The sequence below is a fragment of the Dipodomys merriami genome, unplaced genomic scaffold (genome assembly GCF_024711535.1).
Source record: "Dipodomys merriami isolate MVZ:Mamm:240054 unplaced genomic scaffold, mDipMer1.0.p SCAF_1, whole genome shotgun sequence".
Taxonomy (NCBI): Eukaryota; Metazoa; Chordata; class Mammalia; order Rodentia; family Heteromyidae; genus Dipodomys; species Dipodomys merriami.
In genome coordinates this window covers 2709377-2727553 of record NW_027202270.1, presented here as the reverse complement: position 1 = coordinate 2727553, position 18177 = coordinate 2709377, and the positions used below count along the sequence as shown (strand labels likewise).

The 18177-nt window shown below is 59.7% G+C and overlaps 1 protein-coding gene across 2 annotated transcripts in view; it reads left to right on the top strand.

The window, feature by feature from the left end:
- Window positions 1-18177, top strand: part of Mlph (melanophilin) — a 35655-nt gene that overhangs the window by 3443 nt on the left and 14035 nt on the right. For both annotated transcript variants that reach the window (XM_070010575.1, XM_070010504.1), the window contains exons 2-7: window positions 1552-1685; window positions 10059-10280; window positions 10430-10542; window positions 13316-13419; window positions 15465-15566; window positions 15989-16193. In XM_070010575.1, the coding sequence (XP_069866676.1) occupies window positions 1576-1685; window positions 10059-10280; window positions 10430-10542; window positions 13316-13419; window positions 15465-15566; window positions 15989-16193 (856 nt within the window). In that variant the 5' untranslated portion in view covers window positions 1552-1575. The remainder of the gene's footprint in view (window positions 1-1551; window positions 1686-10058; window positions 10281-10429; window positions 10543-13315; window positions 13420-15464; window positions 15567-15988; window positions 16194-18177) is intronic.

Sequence of the window (18177 nt, the reverse complement as noted above, 5' to 3'; positions counted from 1 at the left end):
TGGGTGTAGGGGTCACCCTTGGGCTTGGGAGTGGGCAGATGGGGGCAGACAGTTTTGAGAAGTTGTTTTTCGCCCATGTTAACACAAGACATGTGTGGGGAATGTTTTCGTGGCCAGCCGCGGGCTCTGGGAGATGTTCATTTTGCAGGGTGTCCGTCTGGACTGGGAAACCCCCTCGCTTGTTTCTAACAAACGCGGCTCTTCAGGTTTGCCAAGTGCATTCGATTGATTGCTCAGTGGCTCTGAGGCTGGAGCGCCTCAGTGCTCAAAGATGATGCCAGGCCTCTCCCCCCCCACACACACACACCGAGCAGGCTCGACTATACTTGAAAAAGGTTAGGTCTGCAAGATTTAAGTTCACACAGGGCCTTGGAACTCTGAGCCCCGCAAGGCTGGCCTTTCGGAGCAGACGGGAATGGTGTGGTTTGGTTGGTTTGGTTTGGGGTGAGTTTTTACTTTGGTTGGTTGGTACAGTTTTTCAGCAGCACTGGGATTTGAACTGAAGGAAAGAGTGGGAAAGGGATCTTTGTCATTGGTCTCTTAAAGGAAACAGAATGAAAGTGACTGTGTATGTGTGCATGAGTGGATGTATGTGCGTGCTTGTGTGTGCATGTGTATGCACGTGTGTGTGTGCATGCATGTTACCCAGGGTAGGAAGTTTGAGATGCTTCCCCTGTGAAATCTAGTGTGAATAGTTTACACATGGACTCATTTAAATGAGCTAAAAGTGCACAAGACTTACTAAACGATGCCAACTTCCAGTCAACCCTTGGCCTGTTCAGAAAACAGTCAGGCACCAGTGGCTCACACCTGTAATCCTAGCTACTCAGAAAGTTGTGATCTGAGGATTATAGTTCAAAGCCAGCCCAGGCAGGAAGATTTGTGAGACTCATCTCCAATTACCCAGAAAAAAGCTAGAAGTAGAGCTGTGGTTCAATTGATAGACCCCTAGCCTTGAGTGACAAAGCTGAAGGCCTGGGTCCCAGGCCCTGAGTTCAAGCTCCAGTACTGGCACAAAACAAAAAGAAGGTGGGGGGGTGGGAGTGAGGAAGGAAGGAATGGTGGGCGGGAGGGAGGAGGAAGGGAGGGAAGCAAGAAGGAGGGAGGGAAGAAGGGAGGGAAGGAAGAAGGAGGAAGGGAAGAAGGGAGGGAAGGAAGAAGGAGGGAGGGAAGAAGGGAGGGAAGGAAGAAGGAGGGAGGGAAGAAGGGAGGGAAGGAAGAAGGAGGGAGGGAAGAAGGGAGGGAAGGAAGAAGGAAGGAGGGAAGAAGGGAGGGAAGGAAGAAGGAGGGAGGGAAGAAGGGAGGGAAGGAAGAAGGAAGGAGGGAAGAAGGGAGGGAAGGAAGAAGGAGGGAGGGAAGAAGGGAGGGAAGGAAGAAGGAAGGAGGGAAGAAGGGAGGGAAGGAAGAAGGAAGGAGGGAAGAAGGGAGGGAATTCTGCCCAGTGCACGGAGGAGCTAAGGGACTGGCAGCCTCAGCGCTGCCTCTTTGTGTGGCCTGGCCAGCATCCATAGGCTTCTTGGGCTGACCTGCTGTGACCTTGTGGTTTTCTAGGTAAAAGCCAGAGGAGAAGCAGCGATGGGGAAGAAACTGGACCTTTCCAAGCTCACGGATGAGGAGGCAGCGCATGTCTGGGCGGTGGTTCAGCGGGACTTCGACCTCAGAAGGAGAGAAGAAGAAAGGCTGGAGTGAGTGTGGGCCTGAGCCGTGGAGCTCCGGTCCTCGTAGGGCTGAGTGGCCGTGACTGCTCATGGGGGGCCAGGGGCACAGAACACAGCACTGGGGGTCTTGGTGTTCTGCTCTCTCTCTCCATAAGGTTAACTACAAATTTATAACCTAAGAAACACAAGTCTCTCCCTCACAACTCTGGCTGTCTGCGGAGCTAAAGTCAGGACGGCCCCAGGGCCGGCTCAGCCTGCCAGCTCCAGGGCCGGCTCAGCCTGCCAGCCCCAGGGAGCATCTACTTCCTGGTCTTTCCCAGTTGTCTGAATTCCTTGGCTTGTGGCCTCTTCCTCACGTCTGAGCCCATCAACCATGCGTCTTACAATCTTTCTGTTACAAAGAGATTTGCCATCTGAGTCACCCAAGAGAAACTTGTGTCTTGGGAACCCGGTTTCCATCCATCTCCTGTGCTTCCTCTTTTCCCTTCAATGGCAGAGGAGAGACACCACCCTCCTGGTGGGCTAGCCTGTCCTGGTCTGCGCCAGGAGCCAGCAGGGGGCGCTGTAGCAGGCCGCTCTGTGGTGTCGGCTGGAGGCTGAGGGATTAGGGAGGGGCTCATGGAAGGCCTCAAGGGCCCTCAGGTGGGAAGAGGTTGCGCTCCTATGTTTGTGTCATAAAGGACAGCACTAGAGTACTGTCTGGTCAGGTGAAAGCCGCAGCCGCCTGCAGGTGGGTGAACACAGTCCCAGCCGGCTGCACTGCGGGAGGTGGAGAGTGCCCGAAACAGAACGCGGTTCCTGGTTCTTCTTGCTTCTGTTACTCTGGGTCCTGTCAATGTCCTGTTACACCTGCCACTGTTGGTTCAGCTGCCTCCACCCAAGAGAAGCCTGTTTGCAAGTCTGGCCTGACTCCAGGAACAAAATGAGGTCATGAGACAGACGGGCAGACAGACATACGAGTTCCTAGGTCAGAAAACATTGCTTGCGTATTTCCCAGAGCAGACAAAACCAGTGCTCTAAAAGGGTAGAATTGAATGATGATGAAAAGACAAAGACTCCAGATTCTGCAGGGAGCCTGCGGCTCACACCTGTAACCCCAGCTACTCAGGAGGCTCAGAGGATCAGAGGATCAGAGACTGAGGTTCAAAGCCAACATAGACAGACAGATTTGAGATACTCTCATCTCCAGTGGAGCAGCAAAAAGCCAGAAGTGGAGGAATGGCTTAAGTGGCAGAGCACCAGCCTTGAGCCCAAAGGCCAAATAAGAGCTCAAGGCCCTGAGTTCAAGCTTCAGTACCAGCACACACACACACACACACCAAAAGACGTGACCCTTGGGGCGCAGCCTGGTCCAGCCTGGCAAGTAGCAGCGAGGGGCTCCCAGGAAGGGGAGAGGGGAGCACAGTACCTTGCCCCAGCTCTGGAGTGACCCGAGCCTGCACTGAGGATCGGGGAGCAAGCTGCTCCCAGGACAGGGGACAGGCCTGGCCTGACCACTCAGGACACCGGGCCTCAGGAAAAAGACGTGCTTGGTTCGGATGCTAAGGGGGTTGGCTTTAGAAAGCGAGTTAGAACAGAGCTAGCTTCTTCCCACCCCTGCCCCCGTCCCGTGTTGAGTCTCCCTGTGGGTGAGCCCTGAGGCTGTGCGGACAGTCACGTGCCAGGACAGCCACCAAAAGCCAAGTCTGCCGGCTGGGCGTGTCTGGGACTCCACGCGTGGTGAGGAATGGAGGCCTCGCTGGAAAGAGCCGGCTTTGATGAAAGCAAGTGTAGCGTTAGACAACAACGGGTTACTTAGTGCAGCGCCGGTTAGTGCAGCGCCCGTTAGTGCAGCGCCGGTTAGGAACGGTGCCATTGGGAAGATGTTGACTTGAGCAGCTCTCGAGGCACTATTGAGTGAAAAAGAAGGAGGCTTCCTTTCATTTTGTTTCATTTTTCTCTTAAAAAAAAAAAAAGATGACCAGCGGTATCTCATCGCGTTCACAGGCCTAACTCAGCACTCACTGCTCAATTTGAGTCCCACCCTTCTCGGTCTCCTCTAAATGACCTTCCTCACCTTCGAACTTATTTGCTCTGGGCGGGTCCTGCGTCCTGCGCCCTGCACCCTGGGCCAGCTTCTATCTTCACCCCGGGAGTGGTCATCCTGTGCCCAGTGATCTCATCGCCTCCAGCAATTTGGGCTTCACTAGGCGCTGTGGATGTTGCGCATTGCTGGGTTTTGTTTTGTTGGAAGTGCTGAGGCTGGCCCCCAGGCCCTTGTCCTGGCCACCCTCTACCTCGGGGGCCAGCGTCCCCCAGGAGTGTGAGCAGCACTGGCCGCTCCGCGGCCCGCACCTCCCATGGGGACCCGGGCCCCGGGGGCCCTTCGTGTGCAGATGGATTTCTCTTGACCTCGGTAGTGACGGTGCCTCGTGGCCCCTGGCTCCAAGGCAATGGGACAGCCTGGATCCAGGAGCGGGCCTCACCTCTGACCGGCCGACTCCGGCCGCGGGTGCGTGCCCAGCCCTCCATCAGGCACCTCGTCCGCACCCTTGCGAGTATCGTCCTGGTTGCTGAGGTCATGCACACAGGGTTCCGGCTGTCCTCCCAGCTTTCTCCGCCCACACTCTGAGTCAGCGCACCTGTGAATGTGCCCAGCACAGCTGCTGCCCGCCGCCCCTCAGTGATGCAGAGGATGCCCCGTGCTGGCCGTCCCCACTCCCCCCCCCTACCCCCGCACCCTCCCTACCCCAGCATCACCTGATCAAAATCAGAACCAATCGGGCGCCGGTGGCTCATGCCTGTCATCCCAGCTACCCAGGAGGCTGAGATCTGAGGATCACGGTTCAAAGCCAGCCTGGGCAGGAAAGTCCATAGAGTCTTACCTCCGATGAACCACCCGAAAACTGGAAGTGGCGCTGTGGCTCAAGTGGTAGAGCACCACCCTTGAGCTGAAGAGCTGAGGGACAGCGCCCAGGCCCAGAGTTCAGGCCCCATGACAGACAAAAAAAAAAAAAGAACCAGATCATGTCACACCCCTGCTCACACACCCTGACTGCACATCCTCCCCGGGCCCTCCCGAGCCCCACCCCAAAGAGACCCCATCCCTGCTGGGACGTGGCTCTCTCCTGTCTCCCCCGGCCCCGCAGTGTCTAGGGAACACCATGCCAGTTCCTCCTTCAGCCTCCGTCCCCTCAGGACATTGGAGCCCTGGGGACCACGTGTCACCGGCGCCTGGCACAGGTCCGGGCTGTACCAGCGGAGTTCACTCCACCCACGACATGAGGCTGTGAGACCCCTGTTCACGGAGGACGCCCCGGGGTGTGAGCTGCGGTGGGGGTCACACCCCTGCATCTCTCTTACCCAGGAGGCTTCCGACTGGGCAGTACCTGGCTTGGACTCAGCGCCTGCACTTTGTTAGGCGGACACTCTACAGCAGAGCCGCACTTCCCACAGGCTGTCTCGAATCTAGGGTCCCGGGTTCTACCCAGGCATGGCCCTGGCCTGTGATCTGCCTATCTGAGGCTTCCCATGGCTTCTGGGTGACAGGCCAGAGCCACCATGTCCAGCCTCTGTCCACGCGGTGGAGTCCCTCGGCCCTTTCTGCCCAGGCTGACCTGGAATGATCACCCCAATCTCAGCGTCTGTGGGGCTGAAGACAACAGGCACAGGCCAAGCCCACCGCAGGTTGAAAAGAAGTCGTGTAACGTTCTGCCAGAGCTAGCCTCAAACTGTGATCCTCCCATTCTCAGCCCCCCAAGTGGCTGGGATTACAGGGTTGACTACTGGTGCCCAGCCTGCAAAATGCTTTATTACATCCAAAGTAATTAACAGTAATTCCTTACATCAAACGTTTGATCCGTGTTCAGATTTCTCCACACATCCCCAGCCAAGGTCTAGACCTTTTGCTTAGTTACTGTTTCCTTCTCCTCTCTGAGCCCGGGCTAGGCCACCCAGACGGCTGGATTTCAGGTTTCTCCTCCCCAGGATTAAGGACTGCCCTCCGTGCCTGGCTCAGGCTGGCTGTCTAGTAAGTTTTTTTTTGAACTGTAAACTCCTTCCTCGCATCCCCCTCTCTCTTTGAAAGCTTGTTTATAGCACAGCGCTGGTTGTTTGGTTTGTAGATTGTTGCGTCCCTCCTCCGTCCCCTGCCGCGCCCCACCGCCCCACCGTCTGAGCTGGGGCTCGGAAGCCTCTCCCCTTCCAGGTGCTCCATGTCCCACTGTGTGGCTTGGGATCTGAAAAGTGTTTTAAGTACAGGAAAGGCCATCCCATGCTGCTTGTTGTTGTTGTTGTTGTTTTGATGTTTTGTTGTTTTTTTTCAGTCATGGGCTTGAACTTTGGGCCTGGGCGCTGTCCCTCAGCTCTTCAGCTCAAAGTGAGCGCTCTACCACTGGAGCCACCGTACCACTTCCGGTTTTCTGAATGGTTTATTGGAGATAAGAGTCACATAGACTTTCCTGCCCAAGCTGGCTTTGAACCGAGATCCTCAGATCTCAGCCCCCTGAGTAGCCAGGATGACAGGCAGGCATGAGCTACCGGGGCCCAGCTGTTATTTTTTTAATATAAATGAACCTTGGTGGGAACGCCTCTCCCTTTCCTGGAAGCAGCTAGAATTCCTGGGGCTCCCCCTTCCTGGACCCAAGCCCAGAGGATGCCCCAACCCGCACCACAGGGAGCTGGAGTCTGTGCTGTCATTTAAAGTTCCTGCCTATGGAGGCTGCCGCAGCTCCCAGCCTCAGTGACTCAGCCCTGGGCTCCCGACCCTGAGCAGAACAGCCCGTCTGGCGAGGCCTCAGCCCACAAAGCAAATATTAGGCCTGCGGAGCTTCCCCAAAAGACAAACAGGTGTGACGCGGATTTGCCCCCCACAAACACACAGTCATTCCTGGGAATCTGAAAGCGCTCTCAGGTGAGCCCTAGGCAAACGGCTGGATTCAAAATAAGCAGTCTGTAGCCAGGTACACCCAGGGGTGGGGGGGGAGGGAGGGAAAGAAGAAGAGAGAGAGAGAAAGAGAAAGAAAGAAAGAAAGAAAGAAAGAAAGAAAGAAAGAAAGAAAGAAAGAAAGAAAGAAAGAAAGAGGGGGTAAGAAAGAGGAAGGAAGGGAGGGAGGGAGGGAGGGAAGGAAGGAAGGAAGGGTGGGAGGGTGGGAGGAAGGGGGAGGGAGGGAGGGAGGGAAAGAAGGAGGAAGGGAGGAGGGAAAGGAGAGAGGAAGGAAGGAAGGAAGGAGAAGGGAAGATAGGAAGGAAGGAAGAAGCGAAGGAGGGAGGGAGGGAAGGAAAGGAAGGAAGGAAGGAAAGGGAAGGGAAAAAAGAAGGAAAGAAAGAGGGGTTAAGAAAGAGGAAGGAAGGAAGGGCTGGGAAGGTGGCTCAGTGGTAGAGTGTTTGTCTTGTATGCACTGAGTTTGATTCCTCAGCACCACATAAGCAGAAAAAGCCAAAGGTGGCACTATGGTTCAAGTGGTAGAGCACTAGCCTTGAATTGAAGAGCTGAAGGACAGTGCCCAGGCCCAGAGTTCAGGCCCCACGACTGACCAAAAAAAAAAAGTAACAGAAAGAGGAAGGAAGGAAAGAGGAAGAGAGGAAGGAAGGAAAGGAAGGAAGGAAGGAAGGGAAGGAAGGAAAGGAAGGAAGGAAGGAAGGAAGGAAGGAAGGAAGGAAGGAAGGAAGGAAGGAAGGAAGGAGAAGGGAAAAAGAAAGGAGGGAGAGAGGGAGAGAAAGAAGGAGGGAGAAAAAAGGAGAGAGGGAGGAGGGAAAGAAAGAAAAAAAGAAAGGAAGAAAGGAAGGGAGGGAGAGAGGGGAAGAAAGAGGAAGGAAGGAAGGAAGGAGGGAGGGAGGGAGGGAGGTAAAGAAGGAGGAAGGGAGGGAGGGAAAGGAGAAAGACAGAGAGAAGGAGGGAGGGAGGGAGGGGAGAGAGAGAGAGAGAGAGAGAGAGAGAGAGAGAGAGAGAGAGAGAGAGAGAGAGAGAGAGGAAGGATGGGAGGGGGAGGAGGAGGGAGAGGGGGAGAGGAGCTCTGCGGGTCTGCTGATCTGGCTGCCAGCCCCGCTGGGAGGAGTGCTGGGCTGGGCTGGGCTGGGCTGGGCTGGGCTGGGCTGGGCTGGGCTGGGCTGGGCTGGGCTGGGCTGGGCTGGGCTGGGACGGGAAGTCAGCTGCCTGCAGTGTGCAGATGCCATCAGGCTGGAGCTCGCTGCGGCTGCGGCTGTGGCTGTGGCCTGTCCTACACACACACACACACACACACACACACACACACACACACACACACACATACACACATATACGGCCACCCACGTCCTGCCCTGCCCACCGTCTCCCCCCACCCACAGGCCACCCCTCCCCGGAGCTCCCATCAGCCCTGGTTCCCATCCCATCGCCCCAGGCTTTCATTCATCCCACCACCCCCGGGGAGGGCGAGTGGGTTGGGGGGGGACACAGAGTCCACACTTTGTGTCTGAGATGCCTGGCTCCTGGCTAGGGGTGAACTCTCAGTGCAGCCTCTGGAATCTGGGGACCTGCTGCTCCGGTCCAGCAGAGCAGTGTCCCCGCCACCAAGACAGGTCCATGTCCCCGGCCTCCGTGTCCGGCCTCTATGTCCCCGGCCTCCGTGTCCCCGGGCCTCAAAGCTGCTTTGTGGCAGAGCAGAAGCAGTTTGCACTGGAACGTGGGTGGCCGGGCATGTGAGCTGGGGTGAGGGGGTTTTCGGGCCCCCCGTGCCCACCAGGGCCTCACAAGAACAGCGAAGAGGGAAGGGAGGACCAGGGCAGCCCCTGGGGACCTGGGGATCACGGCGCAGCAGGCACTGGCACAGGTGGAAAGGGAGCACAGAGTCTCCCCAGGTCCTGTTCCAGCCGGGAACCCCCAGATCCCCAAGGCAAGGGTGCTGGAGGCCCAGCCTGGCCTTGGCGAGGCCACGCTGGCCTGCTTCTGGAATGCATCCTCCTCCACTGGGTCCCCACAGCCTGGCGCCCCCTTTAGCATGACAGCCCAGCTCCTTTCCTGGTCTTTGTGGGGAAGGGAGGGAGTGGGTATTCACATGTCTTTGCAGGGGAGGGAGGGAGAGTGTATTCACGTGTCTTCATCTTCATGATCAGCGTCACCCATTCTTCTTGTCCAAGCAAGGGAATGTAGTTGGTGTATTTTGGACACACAGCTGACGCTTCACCTGCGCCCTCCCCTCCATTCCATCCCCACCCTTTGAGCAAAGAAACTAAAGCATAGGTTGGGGCCTTGTGATCTCCCCATCAGCCACTTGCTGCCTCGGACACCATCTTTTCCCAGAGTTCCCACTTCAGTTGGATAGTGGAGGAGTCCAAGCGCCTCAGCACACACCTGGAATCCCAGCTGCTCAGCAGAGAGGTCAGGAGGATCTTGGTTTGAGACCTGCCTTAGGTAGGAAGGCCAAGGTCTCTCAGGAGACACCGCCACCACGCTCACCTGCATTGGTCGCTAAGAAGGGATTAATGCTATATCTCCTCCAAAAATAACACTCTGTGTGGATGACGCCCTCCGAGACCACTGCAAGGAACGCACTCATTTTTATCGGGGTACATTTTCCAGCCGTTCAGTGTGGTGCTCACCAGGATGCTGTGTATGTGTGGTCCAAGACCGGTTATTCTAGAATAATGCTGGTTTGCCTGGGACTTCTGGGTGCTGGACAACTGCTCTGGAATCGAGCCAAAGCAAGCGCTCTGCCCCTACCCTGCTCCGCAGGAACAGCCCGGGGCCTGTCACCCGGCGTTGCCCTGGGGACTCCGTGACCCTCTGACAGGCCCAGGGCCCTGCCACCCCGCGCAGGCCCAACTGTAAAGGCCAGAGAAAGGCCAGTGCACTGCCGCTCGTTCCTCCAAGTCCAGCCTTCAACACTGGTCCACCGAGAAGCACAGGACTGGGGTTGAGATGAATTGGTCCCACCCCGAGAGGGCATGGAGTTGGCACTGTGGGAGGTCAGGGTGGCTGTGAGGCTTCTGCCCAACTCTGAGTCACAGATTCCTGCAGAGGAGAGAGGACGAGAGTGTGTGTGTGCATGTGTGTGTGTGTGTGCGTGTGTGCGCGTGTGTGTGTCTGATTTCATATATGCACACATTCAAAGCCTGATGCACAATATATCTGCATAGTGTGTGTGTGTCTGTGTGTCTGTGTGTCTGTGTGTCTGTGTGTGTGGAGGGGTGGGGTCCTGGGGCTTGAACCCTAGGTCTAGGTTCTGTCCCTCAGTTTTTGTGCTCAAGGCTAGTGCTCTACCACTTGGGCCACAGCTCCACTTCCGGCATTTGGGTGGTTAATTGGAGATAAGAGTCTCCTAGACTTTCTTGCCCCGGGCTGGCTTTGAACCGGATGCACAGATCTCAGCCGCCTGAGTAGCTAGGGTGACCGGCAGTAGCCACTGGCACCAGGCTCTGTGTTTATTTTCCTGTTTTCCGCAGGGAGTTGAAGGACAAGATCAGGAAGCAAGCCTCCAAGAGGGAGCTGCTGTCCGACACGGCGCATCTGAACGAGAGCCTCTGTGCCCACTGCCTGCAGCCCTTCCAGCTCCTCGCCAACGGCCGGAGGCAGTGCCAGGCCTGCGGCCTCTTCACCTGCGGGAGCTGCGGGCAGGCCCAGGCCGAGGCGCAGGGCTGGCTTTGCGGCCCCTGCCGCCTGGCGAGGTAAGCCAGGCTGGCCCCGCGGCTGCCCCAGCCCCCCCCCCACTGGCTTCACTCGGGTGGGGCTGGCTTGGGGGAGAAGGCGGGCAGGGGAGCGTGGGGCACACCTGTGCACCCCTGGCAGCACCCTGGCCCGGCTCCTCTCCACGCAGGGTGGTGCAGATGGGCTCTCTGGGGTGGTACTACGAGCACGTGAGAGCCCGCTTCAAACGCTTCGGCAGCGCCAAAGTGATCCGGTCCCTCTGCGGGCGGCGGCAGGGGCCAGGTGAGCAGGGGCGACTGGGGTGGGGGTGGGGGTACTCCTGTGTGCTAAGACCTCAGAGGCAGGGAGGAGGGGGGGGGACTGACCTATCCATTCTTTTTCTTTCCTGTGTGTGGTGTATTTGTGCGTCTGAGTGTGAATGTGTGTGTGAGTGCGTGTGTGTACTGGGTCTGGAACTCAGGGCCTTGCACTCTCTTAGCTTTTTTGCTTATGGCCGATGCTCTACCACTTGATCCACAACTCCACTTCTGGCTTTTTGCTGGTTAATAAAGAGTCTCAGGGACTTTCTTACCCAGGCTGGCTTTGAACTGTGATCCTCAGATCTCAGCCTTCTGAGTAGCTGGGATGACAGGCGGGAGCCACTGGCTCTTTCCAGCCTGTCTGTTCTTGCTTCCTGTGTCCTGTCTGAGGCCTGTTACCTCTGGCCCACGGGCTTTCTCTGACCCCCTGAGAGTTCCCACTGGGTTCTGGCATCCCTACTATTTGAAGTTGTGTTTCTTCCAGAACTTCACATCAAGGTGAGGACTCACAGCTGGCTTTCCCTATCACAGCTGCTAATGGAATCTCTATAAATGGCTTCCCCTACACCAATAGTTTAGAGGCCTGGATGCTTCTGATGAAGAACCAGGTGCTGGTGGCTCACTCTTTAATCCTAGCTACTTAGAAAGCTAAGATTGGTGAATCAAGGTTGAAAATCAGCCCAGGCGAGAAAGTCCACCAACCTCTGTTCTCCAATTTAACTGGCAAATAGCTGGGCTAGAGGCATGGCCAAAACAGCTGAGCAGAGCCATGAGCAAGTAGGTGAAGCAAGCGGTCAGGGCTCTGAGTTCAAACCTCTCAGTACTAGTATACTGATAGGAGAGAGAGGGAGGGGGAGAAGGAGGAGGAAGAAGAGGAGGAGGAGGAAGAGGAGGAGGAGGAGGAGGAGAGAAGGAAGAGGAAGAAGAAAGAGAGCTAAACTGCACATGGTGGTTCAAGCCTGTAATCCTCACCACTGTAGATGTAGAGATTGGAGTTCTTAGTTCAAGGCTAGCCCAGGCATAAAGTTCTATGCTCTCCATTTTAACCAATGGCTGGACATGATAGCAAGCTCAAAAATCACAGGTCAGGTGGGCCAGGCATAAAATAAGACTTTACATAGAAAATAACTGAGGAGCCAGGCACTGCTGGCTCACACCTGTAATCCTAGCTCCTCAGGAGGCTGAGATCTGAGGATCATGGTTCAAAGCCAGCCCAGGCAGGAACGTCCATGAGACTCTTATCTCCAATGAACCACCAGAAAACCAGAAGTGGCGCTGTGGCTCAAGTGGTAGGGCACTCACGTTGGAGCTGAAGAGCTGAGCCAGGCCCAGAGTTCAAGCCCCACAACCAACAAAAGAAAAAACAAAAGCTAAGGGACCGACCCAGACCAGCCCTGAGTTCAAGTCCCATACTGGAGCAGCCTCGTCCCTGACTGGATCCATGCTGCTGCACTGGGCCTGGCCCCGCACGCGGGCTGAGCAGCCCAGACTGCCCGGGTGACACCCTGCGCAGGGCTGAGCACCTGCGTAGTACCTGCCAGGCTTCCGTGTCTAGGAACACTCAGAGCAGATGTGGAGCTTCTAAGTCGCGGTGTCCCCCCTGTGTGTGCTGTCCCTTGTCCCTTGTAGCCAGTTGACAGAGGGGAGAAAGCTGGGCACAACCAGGCCTAGGGTTTCAAAATGGTCACCACTGGTGGCCAGAAGGTGGCGCTGTGAATCAGGGAAAGCAAACCACCCACAGCGCTGCCCCTGCCGAGGTCCCCCTTCCAGGCCTGGGCCACAGTGGTCTCTGTCCTCACCCCACGCTCTGGGCTCTGACTCCTGCTGGAACCTCCTGAATACAGAACAAGGAAATAGTGCTGCTAGGAAGCGGGGGGGGGGGGGGCCGGGGGGGGGTCTAAAGTGAATCTTGCAAAACTTGACAAGGTCCAGTGCAGACCTGTTTCAGTTGGTGACGGGTTGGTCTTCCCTGATCTTCCACCCAGGCAAGCAGGCTCTGCCTCCAGGGCCTCTGGGTAGGGACCCTGAGGGCCTTCCTGTAGTACCTGTAGACACCATTAGTTTGCCCTACAAAGGGCAGAGCCAGCGAACAATGATGGTCTTTGTGTTCCAATGGCTCTTTCTTGTTTTACCCCCCAAGTGAGGTCAGGAGCCCCCATTCTAAGTCAGGAGCGTGGACCATGGAAGATGCTTCCGTGGCTCTTGTTTTGTTTAGCACGGATGGACCAGACAGGTGATCAGCATGGCTCAAAGCCTTGTCCCAAGTAGAGACATCACAGCCATAGCTGGAAGGATCCCAGAGAACTTGGGGCGCCCCACTGCCCTGTCACCCCAACAGGCCCGCCTCCGCCCCTTCCTGCCCTCTCTGCACGCAGGCAGAATTCCCACCTCAGGGTGGATTCTGGGGGCAGATTCTCTAAGTGATGTTCGGATCGGCCGTGGGGGCCAGCCATGGCCCTTCTCTGCAGTGGATGAAGTTGGTGGGAGCTGGGCTGGCTGGCTGGATATGAATAAGGAAGAAGTGGGCGTGGGGGGGAGCAGGAGAGAAGGGCAGGCAGGAGGCAGGTGGGCAGGTGAGTGGTTAGATGGGTGGATGGATAGATGGGCAAGTGGGTGAGTAGAAGGAAGGAGGGAGGGAGGGAAGGAGAGCGGGCAGGAGGGAGGGATGGGGAGGTGGTGGGTGAACGGATGGTCAGATGGATGGCTTCCTTCGGGTCTGGCTTTCCTGGGTGGAGACATAAAGCTGTCTGTTTCAGGCGAGCCTGAGCCATGTCTTGGAGAGGGAAGTGGAGACAGCGAACAGACAGACGAGGAGGGACAACTGGACATGGAGGCCCAGGCCCCAGCTCTTGGCAGCAGAGTAAGTCCCGTCCAGGCACCAGCCCCTCCCAGGCCAGCCTCGCCTCCTCCAGACCCCACCGGGTCTCCACTGCCACCCCCAGCCAGCCTCCATGGCGGCTGCTTCCCCCGGCCCAGCGCAGACAGCGCCCCCCAGGCCAATAGAATGGAAGCGGAGGTGTCCCTCGGAAGCTGGGAACAGGCCGTGGGTGGGCCGCACTGGGAGGCCCGGCCTGTGGGCACCGTGTCCGCTGCAGTGCTGGGAGGCCCGGCCCGTGGACACCATGTCCGGGCAGCGCTGGGAGGCCCGGCCCGTGGGCACCGTGTCCGGGCAGCGCTGGGAGGCCCGGCCCGTGGGCACCGTGTCCGGGCAGCACTGGGAGGCCCGGCCCGTGGGCACCGTGTCCGGGCAGCGCTGGGAGGCCCGGCCCATGGGCACCGTGTCAGGGCAGCGCTGGGAGGCCCGGCCCGTGGACACCGTGTCCGGGCAGCGCTGGGAGGCCCGGCCCGTGGGCACCGTGTCCGGGCAGCGCTGGGAGGCCCGGCCCGTGGGCACCGTGTCCGGGCAGCGCTGGGAGGCCCGGCCCGTGGGCACCGTGTCCGGGCAGCGCTGGGAGGCCCGGCCCGTGGGCACCGTGTCAGGGCAGCGCTGGGAGGCCCGGCCCGTGGACACCATGTCCGGGCAGCGCTGGGAGGCCCGGCCCGTGGGCACCGTGTCCGGGCAGCACTGGGAGGCCCGGCCCGTGGGCACCGTGTCCGGGCAGCACTGGGAGGCCCGGCCCGTGGGCACCGTGTCCGGGCAGCGCTGGGAGGCCCGGCCCATGGGCACCGTGTCAGGGCAGCGCTGGGAGGCCCGGCCCGTGGACACCGTGTCCGGGCAGCGCTGGGAGGCCCGGCCCGTGGACACCGTGTCCGGGCAGCCCGCGCCTGGCTGTGCAGGCGGCGCTCACAGGACGGCCGCAGGAAGCTGTGAACCTTGACCGCCAGCCACAGCCTTTCTTGTTCTTTACCGCCATCTGTTTTGATTTGTTTGGGGGGTGGAGACCGCTGGGTGGCCTCTGGTGCCGGGCAGGGGACACGCCGCCGTGCCAGCTGGAGGGCAGGCAACGTGGATTCTCTAGGAGTGACTGGGCCATGGGAACCACGGGCGTCATTTGCACACGATTAGGATGGTGTCCTTTGCTCAGCTCCCAGAGTGCCGCCTGTCCGCAATTCCCCACGGGAATCTGTGTGAGGGGTGAGCTTAGCCGTAGGGAGGGAGGGATTTCAGAGTGACCCTGCTCTAGTCGAAGAACAGCACCCCACGCACCCCAAAGCCAGCGCCTCCCGGTCCCACAGCACCCGCTGCCCAGGCAGTACCCATGGCTGCCAGCCACACCCCTCCAAGCTCAACTGTGACGTAGGGGGCAGCAGTCTCCTGGGGCAGGTGGACCCCTCACCCCTGAGGGCTCACCCTGGCTTGGTTTTAGTGTAGCAGTGGAGGCTGGTGGAGGAGGCCGAGGGGAAGAGGGGAGGCTGGTGAGGGAGGCTGGTGGAGAAGTCCGAGGTGGGGAATGGGGAGGCTGGTGGAGGAGGCTGAAGTAGGGAAATAAAGGCTGGTGGAAGAGGCCGAGGTGGGGACGGGGAGGCTGGTGGAGGAGGCTGAAGTAGGGAAATAAAGGCTGGTGGAGGAGGCCGAGGTGGGGACGGGGAGGCTGGTGGAGGGAGGAGGCTGGGTAGAGATGGGGAGGTTGGTGGAGAAGACTGAGGTGGGGAGGGGGAGGTTGGTGGAGGGAGGAGGCCAAGGCGGGGACTGGGAGATGGGTGGAGGGGGCCAAGGTGGGGAGGGGGAGGCTGGTGGAGGAGGCCAAGGTGGGGAGGGGGAGGCTGGTGGGGGAGGCTGGTGGAAGGAGGAGGTCAGTGGGGAGGGGGAGGCTGGTGGAAGGAGGAGGTCAGCGGGGAGGGGGAGGCTGGTGGAGGGAGGAGGTCAGCGGGGAGGGGGAGGCTGGTGGAGGAGGGCCAGTGGGGAGGCCGGTCTCCTGGCCAGGCTGCTCGGCCTCCAGTCCTCCTCATCTCACACCGGCACAGCAAAGGCGCCTGCTGTCCTTCCATGACCTGGACTGCGAGGAGGACTCGGACCATTCCACCCCGGCCCTGTCCTGGGCCTCTGCCGGGCCACGCAGCCTGCAGGTCAGTGGCCTCAAGGGCCTGGGGAAGGAAGTGGGGACAGAGGACCGGAACCTTCTTCCCCATCCAAGGCTCACCCCGAGACTTTGGGGTGGGGGGGGCGGCCAGGTGAAAGCCTGAGGCCGTGCCAGGCAGACAGAGGCCAGGAAACAGGGGACACGCGGGACACAGGCCCTGCGCCCCTGCGGCCGCCGCAAGTGGAGCCACCCGGGTCCCCATACCCAGCACGGGGCTGAGACCCCCAAAATCGCTGTCAGCCCACCCTCCGACCTTCCAGGGTCACTATAATAACAGCACAAGCACCCCCCCAAACAGCTCCCAGCCTGAGACCTCACAGCGATGGTCTTGGGGGAGCCCGAGCCCCGGAGAGCTCGGGCAGGAAGCCCAGGGCCCACGAGGCTCCTGGCTGACCGCCCCGTGTCCAGTCCCTGTCAGGAGAGCCCTGCGTGGGAGACGCCACCTCCCAGGAGGCAGAGGTGCTGGAGGAGGTGGACTCGGGGGACCCCAACGGACACCCCCAGCCACAGGAGCTTCTGGACAGCCTCGAACCTTCCCGGGAGGAGGCGCTTGCTGAGCCGTGCCTGCCTGGAGACGCCCACAGGACAGCCCAGGGGACCGCTGCCGTGCCTGGTGGGTGCCCTCGGCGGGGCGGGGACCCCAGCCCACCCCCAGCCCACCCCGAAGCCTGCTGGCCGGAGACACACTGGCTGCCTGGACAGCGAGCTGCACTGTGACGCTCAGAAATGAAGTCAAAGCAGCTGCACGCCCCTCCCCATCCCTGCTGCACGCCACTCCCCCACCCCTGCTGCACCCCTCCCCCACCCCTGCTGCACCCCTCCCAACCCCTGCTGCACCCCTCCCAACCCCTGCTGCACCCCTCCCAACCCCTGCTGCACCCCTCCCCCACCCCTGCTGCACCCCTCCCCCATCCCTGCTGCACCCCTCCCCACCCCTGCTGCACCCCTCCCCCACCCCTGCTGCACCCCTCCCCCATCCCTGCTGCACCCCTCCCCCATCCCTGCTGTACCCCTCCCCCATCCCTGCTGCACCCCTCCCCACCCCTGCTGCACCCCTCCCCCATCCCTGCTGCACCCCTCCCCCATCCCTGCTGCTGGCGGGGGAGGGGGGGAGAGGGACATGCTGAGATCCCTGGTCACGCGATGCCAGGCAAGGCTGCACGCGATGATTGACCGCACACGGTGATTGGTTGACGGCTCGTGGTGATTGACAGCACAGGCCTAAGCACCCGCCGCAGACCAGAGGCCCAGAAATAGGAGAAACAGTTGGCTCCATCTAATGATTGTGTTCAAAATGAAATTCTGGCTCTCTGCCTCTGCCCGGCGTCAGGGAGCCTGTGCCGGCGCGGGCGCCTACGGCAGCCTGGCAGGTCAGAGCTCAGTGCTGGGCAGCCTTCCCAGCGGCGCCTCCTGAGCACCACGGGCAGCCAGCGCGGGAGACCCCACGCCCCGTACCGTGACCTGAGGACCAAGGCCTCATGGTCCTCGCAGAGACCTGGGAGCTTTGAGAAGGAGGGGGTCTCCCTCCCCTCCCCCACAGTGCAGAAGTGCTGGCAGCCTGCAGGGCCTGTGTCCCCTCCGTGGCTGCAGGGCGCCAGGAAGAGGCAGAGAGAACGAGGCGTGTGAGGGGCGGTGCCCGGAGAGCACACGCGTGTGAGGGGCGTGCCCAGCGAGCACACGCGTGTGAGGGGCGTGCCCAGCGAGCACATGCATGTGAGGGGCAGTGTCCAGTGAGCACACGCGTGTGAGGGGCGGTGCCCAGCAAGCACATGCATGTGAGGGGCGGTGCCCAGCGAGCACACGTGTGTGAGGGGGCAGTACCCAGCGAGCACGTGCGTGTGAGGGGCGTGTCCAGCGAGCACACACGTGTGAGGGGCGTGTCCAGCGAGCACGCACGTGTGAGGGGCGTGTCCAGCGAGCGCGCTGGGGTCAGGCAGCTCTGCATTGGAGCACGCCTCTCCCTGCTGTCCGCACGCCTGTCACCACCTCGGGGCCGCGAGTGTCGACAGCCCCGTGGCAAGCAAGGACGTTGGCCTGAAGTGTCTTCTTTTGATTTTATGCCAGTCCTGGGGCTTGAACTCAGGGCCTGCATGCTATCCCTGAGCTTTTCTGCTCAAGGCTGGTGTTTTACCATTTGGGCCACAGCTCCACTTCCAGCCTTTCAGTAGTTAATTGTAGAAGAGTCTCAGGGGCTTTCCTGCCCGGGCTGCGCCTTAACGGCTGCTGCCTGCTGAATCGTGAGGCTTAGTGACTTGAGTGTAGTCTCCTTGGGGTCGTGGGGGGAGGAGGGGGAGTCTGTGTTCTCTGCAGGGGACCCCGGGCTGTGTCAAGGGGGCCACGTTCTCACTGGAGCCCAGGCCACTCCCATGGGAATCTGGGTGCTCCCTGGCAGGCGGCACTGGGTGGTGCCATGCCGGCCAAGTAGAAGCCCAGACAGTAATTTGGGTGAGGATGAGGATATGGCGGGGGGGGAGGGGGGCATGCGCTTACTTCCCCTAGGACCCAGGCAGAAACACAGTCCAACATGGAGGTTATGAATCATGGGTCTAAAGTGAAAAAAAAACAAAACTGAGCCAGACACCAGTGGCTCACACCTG